This window comes from Falco peregrinus, chromosome 8, assembly GCF_023634155.1.
Source record: "Falco peregrinus isolate bFalPer1 chromosome 8, bFalPer1.pri, whole genome shotgun sequence".
Taxonomy (NCBI): domain Eukaryota; kingdom Metazoa; phylum Chordata; class Aves; order Falconiformes; family Falconidae; genus Falco; species Falco peregrinus.
The window spans coordinates 61,869,431-61,885,636 of NC_073728.1; the positions used below are offsets into that span (position 1 = coordinate 61,869,431).

Consider the following 16,206-nt stretch of genomic DNA (forward strand, 5'->3'; position numbering starts at 1 on the left):
TCAGTTAATTCATGGTCCATTTTATATAATGCAGGCAGATAAGCAACACTATTTATTTGCACTGAAAAAACATTCTCCCCTAGTATTACCCCTGGAGACACAGGATATTATGCATCTAAAGAACATGTTTTACGTATATGCATTAAAATAGGTAGCATGGAAAGGATGAATCCTTAGATACAGCCAGCAACAAATACTTGTGTGAAGGCTCATCAATTTTATCCGTAATGTTTATCAAAACCAGTTCTCTGTGCTTGTGCCAAGCTCAAAGGTACTGTGAGCCTCCTTGCCTGCAAGTCCTGAGATGAAGCAATGCCAGCTGTTTCTCCCACTTTTTAAGGCCAGTTCTGGGGGAAGCCACATTTCTGGTTTTAATTCAGGCCCCAGTGAAGAGGAGCCCAAGGTTGGGGACCCCACTTCTGAGTACTGCTCCAGACCCGAGATTTAGGCACTTTCTGCTGAGGTCCTCAAGTCTTGTTGCTGATTCCTCCATTCATCCAGGGAAGAGGATACAGGAGTTTCTTTTTCCTTCTCCTCCTTTTAATGGAGGAAAGCTTCTCAGCTGCTCCAGGTTGTCCTCAGAAACATTTATTGAGGTCATCTGCTGAAGTTTCCATTGCTGGGCTTTTTTCCCAGAGCTCTTCTCCCAAGGAAGGTTGAGGGGAACCATCCTTTTCCCAGAGGACAGTGTTGTCGCAGACTATTCCCCATGCCGCATGTCCCTCTGCATGTGAGGCTGTTACCCCTCAGCCTTTCCTACCAGTGCCACCAGAGTCTTCTCATCCCAGCACAGCTGGGTGTTCTTGGTTTTTGGCATCATAAGCTCCATGCTTAGAAAATAAAGCATTTAGATATTTAACAACATAAACAGAAATAACCATGATGCAAAAGATCTTGGAATAATTGAAAGGCTGAGGTAGACCAAAGAGAGACCTGGGTCTGCCCCGGTTGTCTCAGTGGGATTGCAGCAAAGAGCTGGAGGTCTGAAGCTGGCCTGTGTATTTTAGAGAATAGTTTGGGATAAACTCTGCATCCCTTAAAAAGACTCCCTTTGGTGATGGTGTCTCAAGGCTGCAAAGTGATGCCAGCAGGATTTGGTAGTTGGCAAGCTGGACTGTCATGTCAGGGAGATCAGAAGGTCTAACAAAATACCTCTAACAGGTCCCTGGAGGGCCACACAAGGCGAGTTCGGTAAATTAACAGGCAGCCATCTATGTGAAATGTGGACTGGGTTTATTGTTTTCTGAAGAAAAAGAGCAGCTTAGTCTCTAAATTTAACATCCCTCTGTTCCCCAATTTAATTTATACCTTGGATGACAAATTGAAGATGAAGCCCTTTGCAATTTTTCATGACAGAGTGTTAAATTGTGGCAAACTGGAGGGTTCTGTGATGTAAAACACAAGTATCCATTCATACAGGTGGAGTCATGCATTTCTTTGATCCTGAAAGCAAGCTAGGATTTGGTGGGACTCCAGATCCTGCAACACAAAAAGCACCTGTGCACCCACATCCTTCCTTGCTTACAAAAAGATGAGCATTATACACAGTGTTGTACAAAAGCTGCTCCCTCGGCCAATGTCAGGTGGGCTGGATTTGGGGATGTCACTTGTGTGGGTAAGGGAAATGAGTTGTTCTCTTGGCTCAGTGGGAAGAAGGTCGTCAGTGAAAAAGCCCAACACCTCCATGGGGACTACTAAAGTGCTCTTACACAACAGAGTGACAGATATGATAAGAAAATGGTCTTTGGATTTGATTGAGCTGGTGCGGTTGTCAGAGTCCTCCAGGGACTAAGTCCGTGGCAGAAGAGAAAGCAGATGCTGTAGGTGCAGGACGGGCGGCATCGGTCAGTGCAGCTGAGCCCTCGCCCACACCACACTGCTCATCTGGCTCAGGGAAGTAGGAGACTTTCAGGTCTTCTTGGTAACACTTGAAATAAGAAAGAAGGAGGTTTATGAAGTACTACAGAAAACAGCAGACTGCCAAGAATAATCTTGAGTATTTAACTGCTAAAAAAGTTCCTTTAATGAAATATTTTTAATGCTGCTCCTTTATGCACCCCTAGGTTTACGAGGGAAAGAGTAAAACTGTGAGCTGATAGTCAAGGCACTTGGAAAGGGCTTAATTTCAGGTCTTTGTGGATGGATCAGGGGAGGAAAGGATACCGTGCAGGGATTTTAGTGAGATATTTCAAAGCTTATAAAATGTTAGAGAGTATTCTTTCAGATTTTCTTTTCTGATTCATACTAATCAAAACAATCACAACAACCAGAACAGATTGCAGTGAAATTCCAGGAGATCTGGAATGAAACAAAAATCCATCGGCACATCTATTGTCTGCTCCAAATCCCACAGACCCAAATGTGAAGTGTTTAACTATTCAGAGGTAGATACCCATGTAAGTTACCTGACTTTCAGAGGATCTATACAATTGCAACTCCATTTGATTCAAAGATTAATTCTCTAATTTTAAAAAAGCTAGAGGGTCTTTATGCGCTGACCTGGAAGTTAAGGATTGGTCTCAGTTTGGTCTCTTTTCATTGCTTTGAGGGAAAGTTCATAGCCAAGAAACATGGCTGAACTCACTGGGAATCCTCGCACTGCATTGATCGTGATGCCCCTAAAAAAGACCTGTTGGGGATGGAGAAAGGTTAGAGCATAGGAATATACGGGCTATTTTAAGAAGAAGAAGAAAACATTGAATGAAGTCATAGTGGGATTCTGAAGAACCAAATTTTGGTTTGCTCAGACGATAGCTCTCACTGCCGGTCTTTGCTGAAGTCTGCACTGGAGAATGGAAATGTGATGGCAAAAGTCACTGGTTTGGTGTCATTGTGCTCCGTGCTCCTTATGGACCCTATCCGTATCTGCCAGCAAGGGCTACAAGAGGTACAGGGGAAAAAAATAGCCTCATGCCACTGGTGTAGAGCAGAAAGCAAGAGACCTACAATGTCTTCCAATGTTGTCCTACCCAGCTACGGTCCCTCCTTCCCTTTGCATACATAAGCATGTGGGGATCACGCAAACCCCAGGGTACAACAAGAAGACTGTTGCTTTCACGCAGCAAATGCTCTGCCTCCCAGGGCTGGGTCCATGGGCACAGAAGACATTTGGGATGCAGAGAGGGAGTGGTGTCCTGCGGGCCAGCCCAGCCGATGTGGGCACTGTGCCACATGGACTGTTTTGCAGGCTTCAGCTTTGAGGATAGAAAGAATTTCTCTATCAAAAGGAAACTAGACTTACTCCGTACCTTGCTGAGAACTAGCTCTCACCACCTGCTTTGGGAAAAATAGTCAATAGCAGCTCGTATTTTCACATTGGGTTCCTAAGGTCAAGCTTTGGGGCTCATACATATCGCAGCATTTTCTTTCATTAAGATAATGAATATCTGCAGTCGGGCTTCCTCATTCTGCTCAATATATATTTTTCAAAAATATGCTGGCACTTACAAGAGCAAAAGACCCTGCTGCTTTTAAGTGCTTGAACAGTAAAGTGGTTTCTGGAAAGCGGAGAGGGGCCCTTGTCGCTCCTGGCGTTGGCTTGTCTCATGTTGACCCCCCTCCTCACTCCAAACACTGTTGCCTGGTACGTGCAAGGGGGTGAGCAGAAACCCCTCACTCTGAGCTGAGCCTATTTATAAAGTGATGGTTGCGGGGACTATCTCTGGTGGCCTGTTTCTCACAAAACACTCCGTTAACCACCCAGGCTAATCACCATGGTCACTCGTCTAAACACCAGAAGTTCAGAATAGACATGAAAACATCAGCAAAGCAAGCCCCCTTCTAGGCTTCACAAAGGCAAAGCTCCCACAGCTGCTGTGAGAAAGAATGGAAAAATCTCAGCTCCAGGACCAGAAGCCCATCTAGATTTAGTTGTCTAACCAGCATTTCCCCTGAAATATTGAGCTCTGCTAAACACCACCAGATCTTGTATCCAATAGATCCAGTGCAGGGTGCTAACTTACATGAGACAGAATCGAAATATGTTCGCATAGTTTGGGATGGAGTTTGCATCCAAGTTTGCAACATGAAATTGCAAAATTGGGATATTTAGGATATTACTTGATTTATCGGGGTGTTTATTTTGTAAGGGAAGATAGAATTTTCTGGGAGGAAATTCAGATTTTGCAGTATCCATAAAGTAACAAGAGAGTGCCAAATTAAATAATGAAGTTTTATGAAGAAAAGCCCAGAGGTGTAAGTTTTTCTCATCAGAATGAACGCACCTGACCATGGAGAAAGAAGAGGGCTATATTTACATTTTTTTAATGTACATCAAGCAGTTACTTCCAGCACTGCAAATGCTGTTCCTTTGTCCCAGAATAAAAACATCCAGACCTGGTTCTGCCATTTATCAGTTGTGTGTCTCCCAACATCCAAAAAGATTTTCCTTACGAGAGAAGGGTCCAGTCTTATCATCAGCTATTACTCAGTCAAATTGCCGGCTTTGGTCCGGGTGCCAGGCATAATAGCGGAAATACTGCAAGCAGCTCAGACCTCAACCACAAAATATAAGTGCCTGAACTAGTTGTTAATATTCAAGCAGGACAAGGAGGGTAGGGCGTAAGGATGAGGATGGAGAGAGAAGGGAAAACACACAGGAATTCCCTTTTCAGCCACACTATGCCTCCAGTGAAACTGCACGCCAAAGCGAGCACACAGAGCAGGCAGCCTGCGGAGCCTCGTGCACCCTGACCCTCCGCGGACCCTCCGAGCACAGCCCTGCGCATCCCTCCTGCTGTCTCTGCCTCATATAAATGTGACTTGCTTCACTCAATGGCAAAAACTGATCCAGGCTGCAGGTTCTGGGATGGCTGGCATAACACAGAAGCATGTTGGCAAATATTTAAATCACACCGACTTGTGATTTTGCAGGTTATTTTTCATTTTGTAACTTGTTACTTTTCCCTCAAAATGTGAAAACACTTTGGAGCTAGAGCCTGCATGATGTTTGGATGGCAACTGAAATACAGATTTGGTTTAACATCAGAAGGCATTGCTTCTCCTAACCGTGCACTGGCAATGCATTAAAGCTGCAAACCCTGGGTCTCTGCCATTCACATTTAACTGAGGCAAAGTTTGCAGGTAGAACAAACATCTTTTATGATCCTAATAGACAAAACCAGGAAAAGGAGATAAGGTCATTTTGGCACACAGCCCTCCTTCACATTTGAAAACAAGGTAGGTCTGATTTAAGAATATTTTCAATCAGCTGTACTTTGGTGCAAAATGAGGGTGGGCAGTGCAAAGCACAGCATCAGTTCTACCAAAGCATTGCCCAAGGCAACCAAACGGAGCCAGGGTGCCAGCACGGTTCCACTGCAATCATTCCCATTGACTTCAGTGCCAATGGGAAGCATTTGACCTCTGTGTTTTGTAGAAGCAATCACAAAGGCAAGATTTTCTACCTCTGATTCATGAGACAGATCATATTCACAATTAAATGCACTGACATGAAGCATTATTTTAATTACACCATCAGACCATGACCCCCAGTCATTCCTTTTCTCATTGCTGTAAGGCACATTACTACTCTATTATGTTTTAGAAAGAATTTGCACTGTAATTACCTACTGTCATTATTATAATTTAGCAGTAACTGGTTTTAGCTGTCTCTCAATGCTGCAGACAGGTTTGTAACAGCCATTGTATTTTCCAATTGAAAATTAAATGCCTAATACCCAGATTTTACTTCAAATATCACTTACTTTTAAGCCCTCGTTCTGGTAGCTCTGCAAGATACAGTCAAGGGTCCCTTTGTACTTGTTTAAATAAACTCCATCTGCCTGAAGTCGACTTTTCACAACATCCATTGGAGTAGCAGTCCCCCAGGAAATGACTCCTAGAAAAATGCAGAGGTATTTGAACTATTTCTTCTCTATATTTCTTCGGCCGAAGGTCAGTGAACTCAGAAATTCACCTCTCATCTACCACATCATATCCATGGGATTTTCCTTTCAGGGCATTCACCCTGCTCAGGCACAGGAAGGGTATTTCTGGGAGCAAAGTTCCCTGTTTCTGGAAGAAGCATTGAGATTTTGGGGGTGATGCTGGTAATCAAATGGGGGCAGCCCAGGAGGTGCTCCCCCAGATGCAAATACTTCTTCTGCCGTGCTTCTGGTGGACATGGACATGCCATGGGAGAAGCCCAAGCTGCAGGGAGCTGCTGCTTGGGGCAGTTTCAGAAAAAATGAAGGCCTCAGACAATACCGTTGAAAAGCAAAGTTTGAGCTGGGAATACAAGAGGCAGGTCCACCTCATGCAACCAGGATTAAGCTCCAAACCGCTGAGATGCATCGTTGTCCCTTTAAAGCAGCTGCCTATTTGCACTGATTAGCCTGCAGCTGGGTGGGATGTTTTGCCTCTCTGGGGAGGTCAGTGTGCAACCACAACACCTGGCCCAGCTGGACAGACCAGAGTTTGTTTGGACCTACCTGGGTGTTGGGGCATACTAAAGAAGCTGTCCAGGTGGGTCAGGGCTCTGTTTATTTGCAGAAGAAACAGAGAGGGCATTTTGTAATCATTACCTGAGCTAAGGACTAACTTGCATTTAGGGGTCTGCAATTTAGAAATGGCCAAGAAATGGGGAGCGGGTGCAGGGGAGACCCCGGACACGTAAGCGTGGCGGGGGACGCACATGCCAGCCTTGCTTTGTGTACACAGGAAAAAAAGAAGATCAGTAACAGTCAGCTCTGCTTCTGGTGTGTGCAGGTTGGGTGCACACCCTCCTGGTGGGCAGCCAACAGGTTGAAGTTCTCTTCTGGAGGCATCTTGGCTGCCATATATCCCTGGCAATGCGATATGCAGGCTGCCGTGAGACATCCAGGGAGATGAAGGTGCTGGCTGTTTTCCTTCTCGCTGACGTTGAGCCTGATGAAGGTCTGATAACACGATCCATAAAGTTTGTCAAATCATAAAGCGCAGGCGTGGTGCCAGGGGACCTGGCCCTGGGGGAAGAAGGTTGTTCAGCCCCATCTCCTCTCCTGGTGACCAGGAGGATGCGGTGGCCCCCAAGCCACCCCTGTAATCTGCCCTGGGAACCTTCCTTGGTTTGCCAGTGTTGTGGGGAAAAAAGGTGCTTACCTGCTACACCCCCTGCCAGCCAGACGGAGGAGGGATTAGGGGAAATGCATCCATCAGGGGTAATCCAGTCACAGAAAAATGTGTAAGGGATGAAATAGAGGCAGTACCCAGGAACATCCCTCAGAAGCATAGCTCCCATGCCTCGGTATATTCCTGCTATCCCCTCTTTCTGTAGGACTGTCCTAAAACAGTGAATTGGGCCTCGGTACACAGGAAATCCCGGAACTGTGGGCTTTGGGTTAACGTTTGCTGCAAAAAAAGATACAATCATTATAATATATTGCTACAGAACTCCTTGAAAGCCCATCACCATTGAACAGAAATTGCTGCCATTAGTTTTCTTTCGGAGGGGTCAACATGTAGCATGGGAAAAAAAAAAGATTTTCAGGAAGAAAACTTGCTCTGTTTTTAAAAGATGTTTAGATACATCCGGACAGATTTTCCTTAGATGCCTCCCAATAGGCATGTGCCCAGTGAGATTTCCAAATGGGTGTAAGGCTATGTGCCTGATTTTTCATGGATTTTAACCACGTCTGGTGCCAAGCTGCATCTTCGAAAACCTTGACATCTTCAGAGCCTGGCCTTTCCCGTGTAGACCAAGTTTGTTTTGGAAAGGGCCTTAGGCTGCTAAGCCGCATGAAGGCCTTTAAAAATAGACATCATATTATTTTATCAAAGCAATAAAAAAAATAAATCACGATTTAACAGTTAAACACCACAAGTGTAATCATGAGAAAGGTGCTGAACTGCTGAATCCAAGCTGCTCAGCTCTGAAGCTGTGCCGTGCCTCCCTTCGGCTGTGCATGTGCTCCGGTGGGGTTTGCTGCCCGCCGGCCGCCGGCAGTGCCAGCAGTGCAGTTCAGCCGCCGTCTCCAGCAGAAGCAGCTCCTGCCTGCAGCTTCTGGAGAGGTTATGGCTGCCCACTGCCATCCTGCCAGTGCCTCCTCCTGACCCAACGTGCCTGCGTCTGGGTTACCCTGCCCCAAACAGCCAGCGGGTTTTAAACATACATGTGAAATTTTTGCTTTTGAACAGAGCAGGTTTATGGGCAAATATATGTGGGACTGAGTGTGCAGCAGATGGGGAGCTGGCATTACAGCTGGAGCTGCTGGTGGGATCTCCGTGGGACTCCCCAGGGACTCGGCTGTTCCTGCCCCATGGCCGCGTGGGGAGGTGGCACCCGTGGCTCCTGATCCTGAGCAGACCTGCCCCTGTGTTTGTTACAGATCCCAATGCACCGCAGAGATCTGATCAATGTCATTGATAAAAAGCCTCCCCTTGAGCTGAGCAGGATGGGGTCCATCCTGAGGCAGAAGGAAGCATTTTCAGCTGAATTGTGGTGGCACACGGCAGCAGAGAGACGAACCTTGAAGCAAAGCCATCCTAAAGCTCTCAGTAAACACTGAGGACTGGCAGAGAAAGGAAAAAGAAACTCTTGCCTCCTACCTTTGCTGTATGGCTGCGTTTGCATCTGTAGCCTTATCTTTACCAGGTCCACAGGAGTGCCGATGCCCACAGAGACGAACCCTGCCACCACGCTGGCAACGGCCACATCGGTGAGTGCCGGTGCGTGGGCCGGGTCCCCGTGGCGGAGCTGGCTGAGGAGCCGTTGCGTGTTGCTGAAGACACCGAACACCACGGAGCTGTAGACGGCGATGCTGGCCAGTGGGAAGGACATGCCTCTGAAGAAGCCAGCCACCTGCCCAGGAAAAGGGACCAGAGCTAAGAGAGTGAAGGGGACTGAGCAGCGTCAACCTCAGCTTGTCTATTGGGCCAGAAATGCAAATCCAAGTAGCAGATGTTTTCTGGAACCAGCCATTTGCACATGCTGAGCAAATGAAAATTAATTCATATTGCTAAGACCTGTAAAGATTTTGCAGAACACAGGGTATGCTGAAAGCACAGGAACCCACGTAAAAGTCCTCTTATGGACAGCTTCTGTCCTGGCATCACTGAAGTCAGTAAAATACCTCCAGCAGAGCTTTGCCAGCAGATACAGGCAAAAGAGCCACTGTGGAGACGTTTATCATTCCAGGCCGGGGATCAGTCTTTTCCCTATAGGAGTAACCATGAGTTACCTTAGAGTTAAGCAAGAGAAGGCTGTACGGATTTGCAGGCTCAATTGCACCAACTTAATTGGTCATTACATAGCTGATGGTGTCAACAGTGATTTTGTATAATTGCTTTATGTATTCATCTGTTTATCTATTTACATTTTCTACCAGCACGTTTTAAGTAAGACAAAGTACTTACAGACTCATTTCTGTACACAGTGAGAACACAGTTGAGTGTATTTCCATATCCGTGTCCAGCTTGCAAACGAGTCTGCAAAAGACATTCATAAAATGTGATTAAAATCCCATGCTTCCAGCCCAATGAAAGCTCATGCTATGTAAACAATGTGTACTTTGCTTTAAGAGCAAATCCTTCCTCGGTTGTAAAGAAAACAGAGCAATAAAATAAGATACATGTGCATCCACCCGCCTTGAGCTTTGCCAGAAGCAGGGCTAAACGAGACCTCAGAGGGGTCCGTGAAGCTTTCTGCAACATCTGGAATCAATGACTGTCAAATTGCTCTGGAGTCCAGAGCAGCCACCCTGGCCCGGCAGAGCGTCACAGCAGACTGCTGGTGTGTGGTGCTGTCATTGGCAAGATCCTGATTTAGGTAGAAATTGGAGAGTGACGTGGTCTCCTTCACATCGTGGGGGCTCTCAGCGGAGGTTGGGATGTGTTATGAAGGATGGAGAGGAGAGTTCCCCTGGGAGGCTCCCAGAGCCCTTCTGATCCAAGGTGGATTTTAAGATATAGAAATACTAAATGGAGCCAATGTAACTCAGCTTCATCTCAGAAATTCTCCATGTTTCACCCGAAAATACATTTTTACATCATTTCCAACACAGACATTTTGGTTCTGGACAGCAATGATTACGTGCCTTCCACAAAATGCCTATAAGAGCTGTAAGAAATGGCACGTAAGTCACAACAAAGCCTGTGTGCCACAACATACTCTCCCCCTCTCACATTTATATACCTACACAGATATATATATACCCATATATATTTAGATTATCTTCCATTCAAGCTGCTCACAAGTTTGCACTAAAACCATCCTAACAAGGGATGCATTTTTGGGCTTAGAGGTGTGTGAGGAAATGGGAATGCTGTTGGCTTCGCAGGACCTGAGGCTTCAGCAACTACTTTAGGCTGAGGGCAGAGCCCATTTTTTATAGGAAAACACGCACACATGCTCTATCAGGGATGTTTTTCGGGAATGGGATCAGCATATCTGATCATATTCATCAGCACGGCTGCTAGCAGGGAAGATGAAGCCTGGAGGGACAATGCCAACCTGCACTGGAGGGACAGTGCCCAGACCCCTCCCATGGCTCAACCCTGAGTGAAGCAGGAATTTTATTTGGGAATTTAAAGCCCGTAAGAGTGCGTGTCCTCCAGAGCTGGTGCCTAAGGAGAGCTTTTAGACAGCAAATAGCAGGTTGAATGGCACAATCATTTGGCCCAGAGCCCTGCAAAGAGGCTGGCCGGTGGGGCACTGTGGTGGGACCCCCCTGGGGAGCGGGAGGGACCGAAGCCCAGGCTCACCCCAGGGCTCTCGGTGCAAGACACCTGCACACGCCGAGCACCACAAGAAGGCAGCAGCAAAAGCAGAATATTTACTGAGCCCTTATAAACAAGCTGGTACGTGACGATGCCGGCTACGGCTCGCACAGCATGCATTGTGCAAGGCAGGCAGGCCCGGGCGGCGGGTGCTGAGCCGTGCGTGCCATGACTCACACCGGGGATAACGGAGCCAGAGGGACTGGTGGGGAGGCTGGTGGCACCCCGAGCAGCCCAGGGCAGGGTGACCGTGGTACACAGCCCTGCATTCCCTCCTGGCTTCCTCTGAATGCTTAACCCAGACATTTCCATTTTGCCTCCATGGGGTTGTTTTTTTTTCTTTTACACAGTAACCAGGTATTTAGAGGCTCAGGTTAATACATGTTTTGAGTAACTAAGGGCAACTAAGTGTCCTCACAAACCACTCCTCGCACACATGCCCCTTAGCTAAGCTGTTAACACCCGGCGCTGAAATCCCTGCTGGCATCTCTGTCAAAGTCAACTGATACCAGTACGGATATTCCTTGGGAAAATTCTCCTTTTTGTTACGTTTTGATTAGGTAGGGCTCTTGGGTGATACCAAGAAACTGAAGAAAGTTCTGGGGAAACAAATGCAATGTGGAGGATGAAAAGTGAGTAAATGTAAAGCTATTTAGAGTTTTGCAAGGCCCTGATAGAAACAGCCACTTGGGTTTGAGGGGAGCTGCAGCGCTGGGAAGGGGGGAGCTGAAGGAGGAAGCCTGTGTGATGGGAACCTGGGGTGGGGGTACGTTGTACCCACCCCACCTTATATTCAGCCCTGCCTCCTCCTCCTCCGGGTGGGGAAGGACCCCCATACCCTGGGGGCTGTGAATGTCGCTGAGCTGCCCCTTTACTGGCTTCGTGCTGTGTAAAAACTCTCCCCTTCCCCTAAATTTGGAAAGGGAACAAGTCTGCCTGCTTGGTATTCCCAGGCAACGTCCAAAGCCAAGGACAACAGAGGGGTCACCCTGACAGTTGTTTTTATAAGCACTGAGGGATGGGCTCTGTCTTTCTTGGCATCCAGACACTGGATGCTTCCCAGCAGGATCCTCTCTCAGTTGTTGCCAAACTCCCCCAAACTGGCACCGGTGCCCTGACCGCCAGCCCGAGATGGGCACTGCCTTGGCAAGCTGGGCAGAGCCTGCCTGCACTGCCCGTGCCCTGCCCATCGCCGGGGTGCTGCAGGCAGCCTGGCCTCAAGGGAGGTGATGCTCCCCTCTGCTCTGCCCTGGGGAGGCTGCTGGAGTGCTGCATCCACTGCTGGGCTCCCCAGTTTAGGAGAGACAGGGGGCTGCTGGAGAGGGGCCAGCGCAGGGCTACGGAGATGATGGGGGGACTGGAGCATCTCCCTGGTGAGGAAGGGCTGGGAGAGCTGGGAGTTCAGCCTGGAGAGGAGAAGGCTGAGAGGGGACCTTAGCAATGGCTACAAATATCTACAGGGCGAGTGCCAGGAGGAGGGGGCTGGGCTCTTTCCAGTGGTGCCCAGCGACAGGACAAGGGGCAACGGGCACAAACCGCACCACGAGAAGTTCCAGCTCCACGTGAGGAAGAACTTCCCTGCCCTGCGGGTGACGGAGCCCTGGCACAGGCTGCCCAGCGAGGCGGGGGGTCTCCTTCTCTGGAGACATTCAAACCCGCCTGGACGTGGTGGGTCCTGCTCTAGGAGAGCTGCTGCAGCGGGGGGGGATGGGGTGAGCTCCGGAGGTCCCTTCCCATCCTGACCATTCCTCCCGTGTGGGATCTGCACCCCTCCTCACACAGCAGTGCTTCTGCAGCTGGTATCACCTTAGCAGCTCAGGAAAGATAGGGCTGGCAGGTCCCTCCTGATCCCAGGAGAGCCAGGTGTGTGCAAGGGGGTGGCTGTGATGGCTGGGGAAGGGACGTGGCGTGGACTGCGCTTGACCCTGCCTCCTCCCCATCACCCTCCAAGGGTCTCTCCGGTGCAAACAGGACCGCTGGCTCTTGAGTTTGCCTCATGTGACAGCCCTACCTGATGCCAGCAACCAGGCTCAAAGCAGATCAGAGCACACGGGCAGAGCGGCTGGAACAGTGAAAGCTGGGCAGAGATGCCCACCCCAATGTACAAAAAGTGAAAGGTACAGGGTCTTCCTCTATCTCTGCATGAATAGCGACAGTCAGCTTGGTTGGGTCAGGCTGTATTGGTGTGTGATGGGCTTGTCTGCGTCATGCTAGCAAATATCTTCTTACATCTCTAAATCCTTTCCTCTGAGGAATAATTGTCTTGCAGGAACACTAAATACTGCATCTCATAGCCCTGGGATAACAACTTCAGCCCTCCACCTTTGCAGCGCTGCCAACACTAGGAAAACAAGCAAAAATGCACCGGCAGCAAAACAAATATAGTTCCCCCATTGCCCTTTGAAAACTTGTCAGTGGCAAAGTTCAATAAAACATTGGCAGAACTGTTCAGCAAACCACACATTAAGTAAGGCCAGGTTTAATTTTCAGCATTAATCGTCACCAGAGGAACTTGCACGTTACCAGCCAGTTCTTTTAGTTTCGCATTCAAAATCAGCATTGGAGAGGAAGCAAGTCTATGAAAACATTTCTGCCCTGGCTAAATTCCCCCTTGGGGTGACGGGGGAGGTGAAGGTCTTTTGAAGCGTCATCTCTAAAGAGAGGCCACCTCCCCATCAGTGGGGTTTTGGGTGGTGACATCAGAGCACAGTTCAAAGTGGTTTACCTTGATTGTGTCCAAGGGGTGGCCCACGACCACGCTGGCAGCTCCTGGGGATGACAGCAAAGTATTACACAAAACATTGAGGAAGCTTTTGTGATGGAGCGATGGGTTTGTAGGGGAGGAGGAGAGATTTCCACAGGAACAGTGGTACTGGGCCAAGCCAGAGCAATGCTCCCCGCAGCGCCCTTTCTCTAACAACAGGTAAAAGCTGGGCAGAAACATTTGCACATTTTTCCTTGAACACCCTCCTGGACTCCATCAACTTTACATCTCAAAGGCATCTGAGCAAGAAGAGAAGGTGTTGTCTTTGTATGTCCTGTCCACAAACAACCCCTATTGCATGCTTATAAGCCCATACAACGTTTTAGCCTCAAAATGGTGAGATTCAGGCTAGCTACAAGGGAATGCTTTATCCTGGCTCAGATGGAGATGCCCTAGAGCTGACTGCTGATGGGACATGTGAACCCCCATCTTTTTGTGTTTTAAGAGCATTTTATATAGGTAGCTGTCAGGGATGATTCAGGTAAAGAGGATCCTGCTCTGTATTGATCTCTACATCCAGCCTCATTCCCCATGGCTCTCTGGGAGAAACTGGCCCGTGCCCCCTTACCATCCTGCCCACCTACCCACGCCGCTCACTGCCAGCAGGCCCTGTGGCCGGGCAGAGCACAGCTTGCTTTCCCCGTTCTCCAGGAGGAAGGAGCAACCCATGTGCTGTGGCCAAGATACAGTTTTGTGTGTTTGCTGCAAACACCACGGGCAGTTTTTAGGGTGTTTGTGGAGATGGTGGGTAATTTGTGCTGCTGCTCCATCTGCAAGTCTCCATGCAAACCAGTATCCCCAAGTGCTTTAGAAGTGACATAAAATTTCTCACTTGTAGTCAATTAGGACTGAAAAGAGCACCGTGTCCTTGGTCAACACATTATGACTTGACTCAAAAATGTATTATAAAATGTCCCCTCTCCTCCTGGACCTTAACCTGAGACCCCCTGTGGTCCAGCGCTATGCATGAAAACTGGCCACTGCCACTGACGCCACGATGGTGGCTGCCACCCGCTGGGCCACGCTGTCCCACCCGCGGGGTGTGCAGCAAGAGGGGCAGTGGGGCAGAGGAGTGCCTGCGTGCTGCACAGCCTCTGCAGGCTGCAGAGATCCAAAAAACAGCTGCTCACTTTTGGCACAGGTTCTGGGGTTTTTGGGAGTCAGTTAACCGATTAACCTCACCTGGCTGGCCAGGACCCGTCAGTCACCTCACAGCCCCTTCCCCAGCCTGGTGCGAGGGGTAGCCTGGGGTCTGCGGTGGGTGCTGCGGTGGCCCCCCTGTCCTGCCGCTCCCGGGCACCCATCCAGCTGTAAGCCACATCACCGGCCCCCCTACGGATCCTCACGTTTCTTTTTCTTTCTGCTAGCTGTTGTGCCGGGGTGTGCAATCAGCATTCTCAGCAGACCGGATCGATACCCCTGCCTGGCCACTAGCCTGTAGCGGGACGGCGGGGTCACAGCCAGGCGGTGCCTCTCCCGGGGGGGTGCGTGGCCGGGGGACCGCGCGGTGGCTACGGCGAGCCCCTCCTGCTCGCCTCCGAGCCCGGCGGTGATTCCTGCCGGGAGAGTGAGGGAGGGAGAGCGAGGGAGGGAGAGCCGGAGGGGGCTGTGGCCGGGGGGGTGGGAGGTGGGGGGAGCTCTGGCAGCCGCCCCCACTTCCCTGGGCGCGCAGCAGCATCAAGCGTACCGATACTTAAAGTTTAAGTATCCCGCCCGTGGAAACCGGAGTAAACGGCACTTCTGAGCCAAACCGCAGCAAAGCGCGCACCCGCTGACACGAACACGCCGGGGGGCACAGACCGTAGGTGACACGCGGGATTTAATTCCCACGCACGTTCCTGTGCCCCCCACCCCCCCACCCCGAGCCCACAGCATCACTTACCGCCCACCCAGCCCGCCGCGAAGTCCTGCAGCTGGAGGCTGCCCATGCTGCGCTGCCGAGCCCGTCCCGCCCGGCTGGGGGTCCCCACTGGGCAGCGATCCCCTCCGTGTTGGGGGTCCCCACCGGGCAGGGATCCCCTCCGGGCTGAGGGTCCTCACTGAGCGGGGGTCCCCGCTGGGCTGGGGAATCCCTCCGGGCAGGGGAACCCCTCCGGGCAGGGGGTCTCTCTGCGAAGCGGTCCCCTCCGGGCAGGGGGTCCCCACCGAGCAGGGGGATCCCTCCGGGCGGAGGGTCCCGCCAAGGAGCGGTACCCTCCGGGCAGGGGTCCCCACCGAGCGGGGCTCCCCTCTGGGCAGGGGTCCTGCACGAAGCGGCGCCCTCCGGCCGCGCAGCCCCGCCGCCCGCGCCCGTGTCTCCCGGCCCGAGTGACATCACGCACCGGGGCTTAAAGGCGCCGCGGCGGGGAGACACCGCCCGGGCTGCGGCGGGGGCGGGGGGGACAGCGGGGACCGAGGGGCACGGCTGGCTGCCAGGTAGCGGGGGTCGGACCGGGCTCCCCTTTACGCCGGGGTTGGAGGAGCGGGGCAGGCAATTTTCTTATCCCTCTCTTACCTGCTGCTCCCGCACTCCTGTCTTTCCCGGAGTCAAGAGCCCTGCTCTGTTTCCTTCCCCTTTCACGCAAGATATTCCTTTTCACCCTTCTCGTCTGTTTTTTTGTTGTTTTTTTTTTAAAGTCTTTGAACTGGGCAGCCAGAATCTCAAATGATAGGAACAAACCAGGCACTCAGCAGTGTAAAGATATTTTCTGTTTTCATCTCAAACCCTCTTCTGGCAATTCCTAACATATTTTTTGATTGACACTCAA

The 16,206-nt window shown here is 50.2% G+C and overlaps 1 protein-coding gene across 3 annotated transcripts; it reads right to left on the reverse strand.

Moving 5' to 3' along the window:
• On the reverse strand, positions 1 to 15,745 carry SLC25A48 (solute carrier family 25 member 48). 3 transcript variants are annotated; one of them, XM_055812832.1, is made up of 8 exons: positions 15,342 to 15,745; positions 13,421 to 13,464; positions 9,334 to 9,405; positions 8,527 to 8,779; positions 7,081 to 7,329; positions 5,706 to 5,839; positions 2,500 to 2,629; positions 1,831 to 1,927 (listed from the first exon to the last, which is right to left on the reverse strand). In XM_055812832.1, exons 1-7 carry the CDS (start codon positions 15,385 to 15,387, stop codon positions 2,507 to 2,509), a joined length of 921 nt encoding a protein of 306 aa, XP_055668807.1. In that variant the 5' UTR covers positions 15,388 to 15,745; the 3' UTR covers positions 1,831 to 1,927; positions 2,500 to 2,506. The 3 variants fall into 3 exon arrangements, with proteins under 3 accessions (XP_055668806.1, XP_055668808.1, XP_055668807.1); XM_055812831.1 differs by lacking the exon at positions 2,500 to 2,629 and having other exon boundaries at positions 1 to 1,927; XM_055812833.1 differs by lacking the exons at positions 2,500 to 2,629; positions 15,342 to 15,745 and adding an exon at positions 14,642 to 14,974 and having other exon boundaries at positions 1 to 1,927.
• Positions 15,746 to 16,206: the final 461 nt, after the last annotated feature.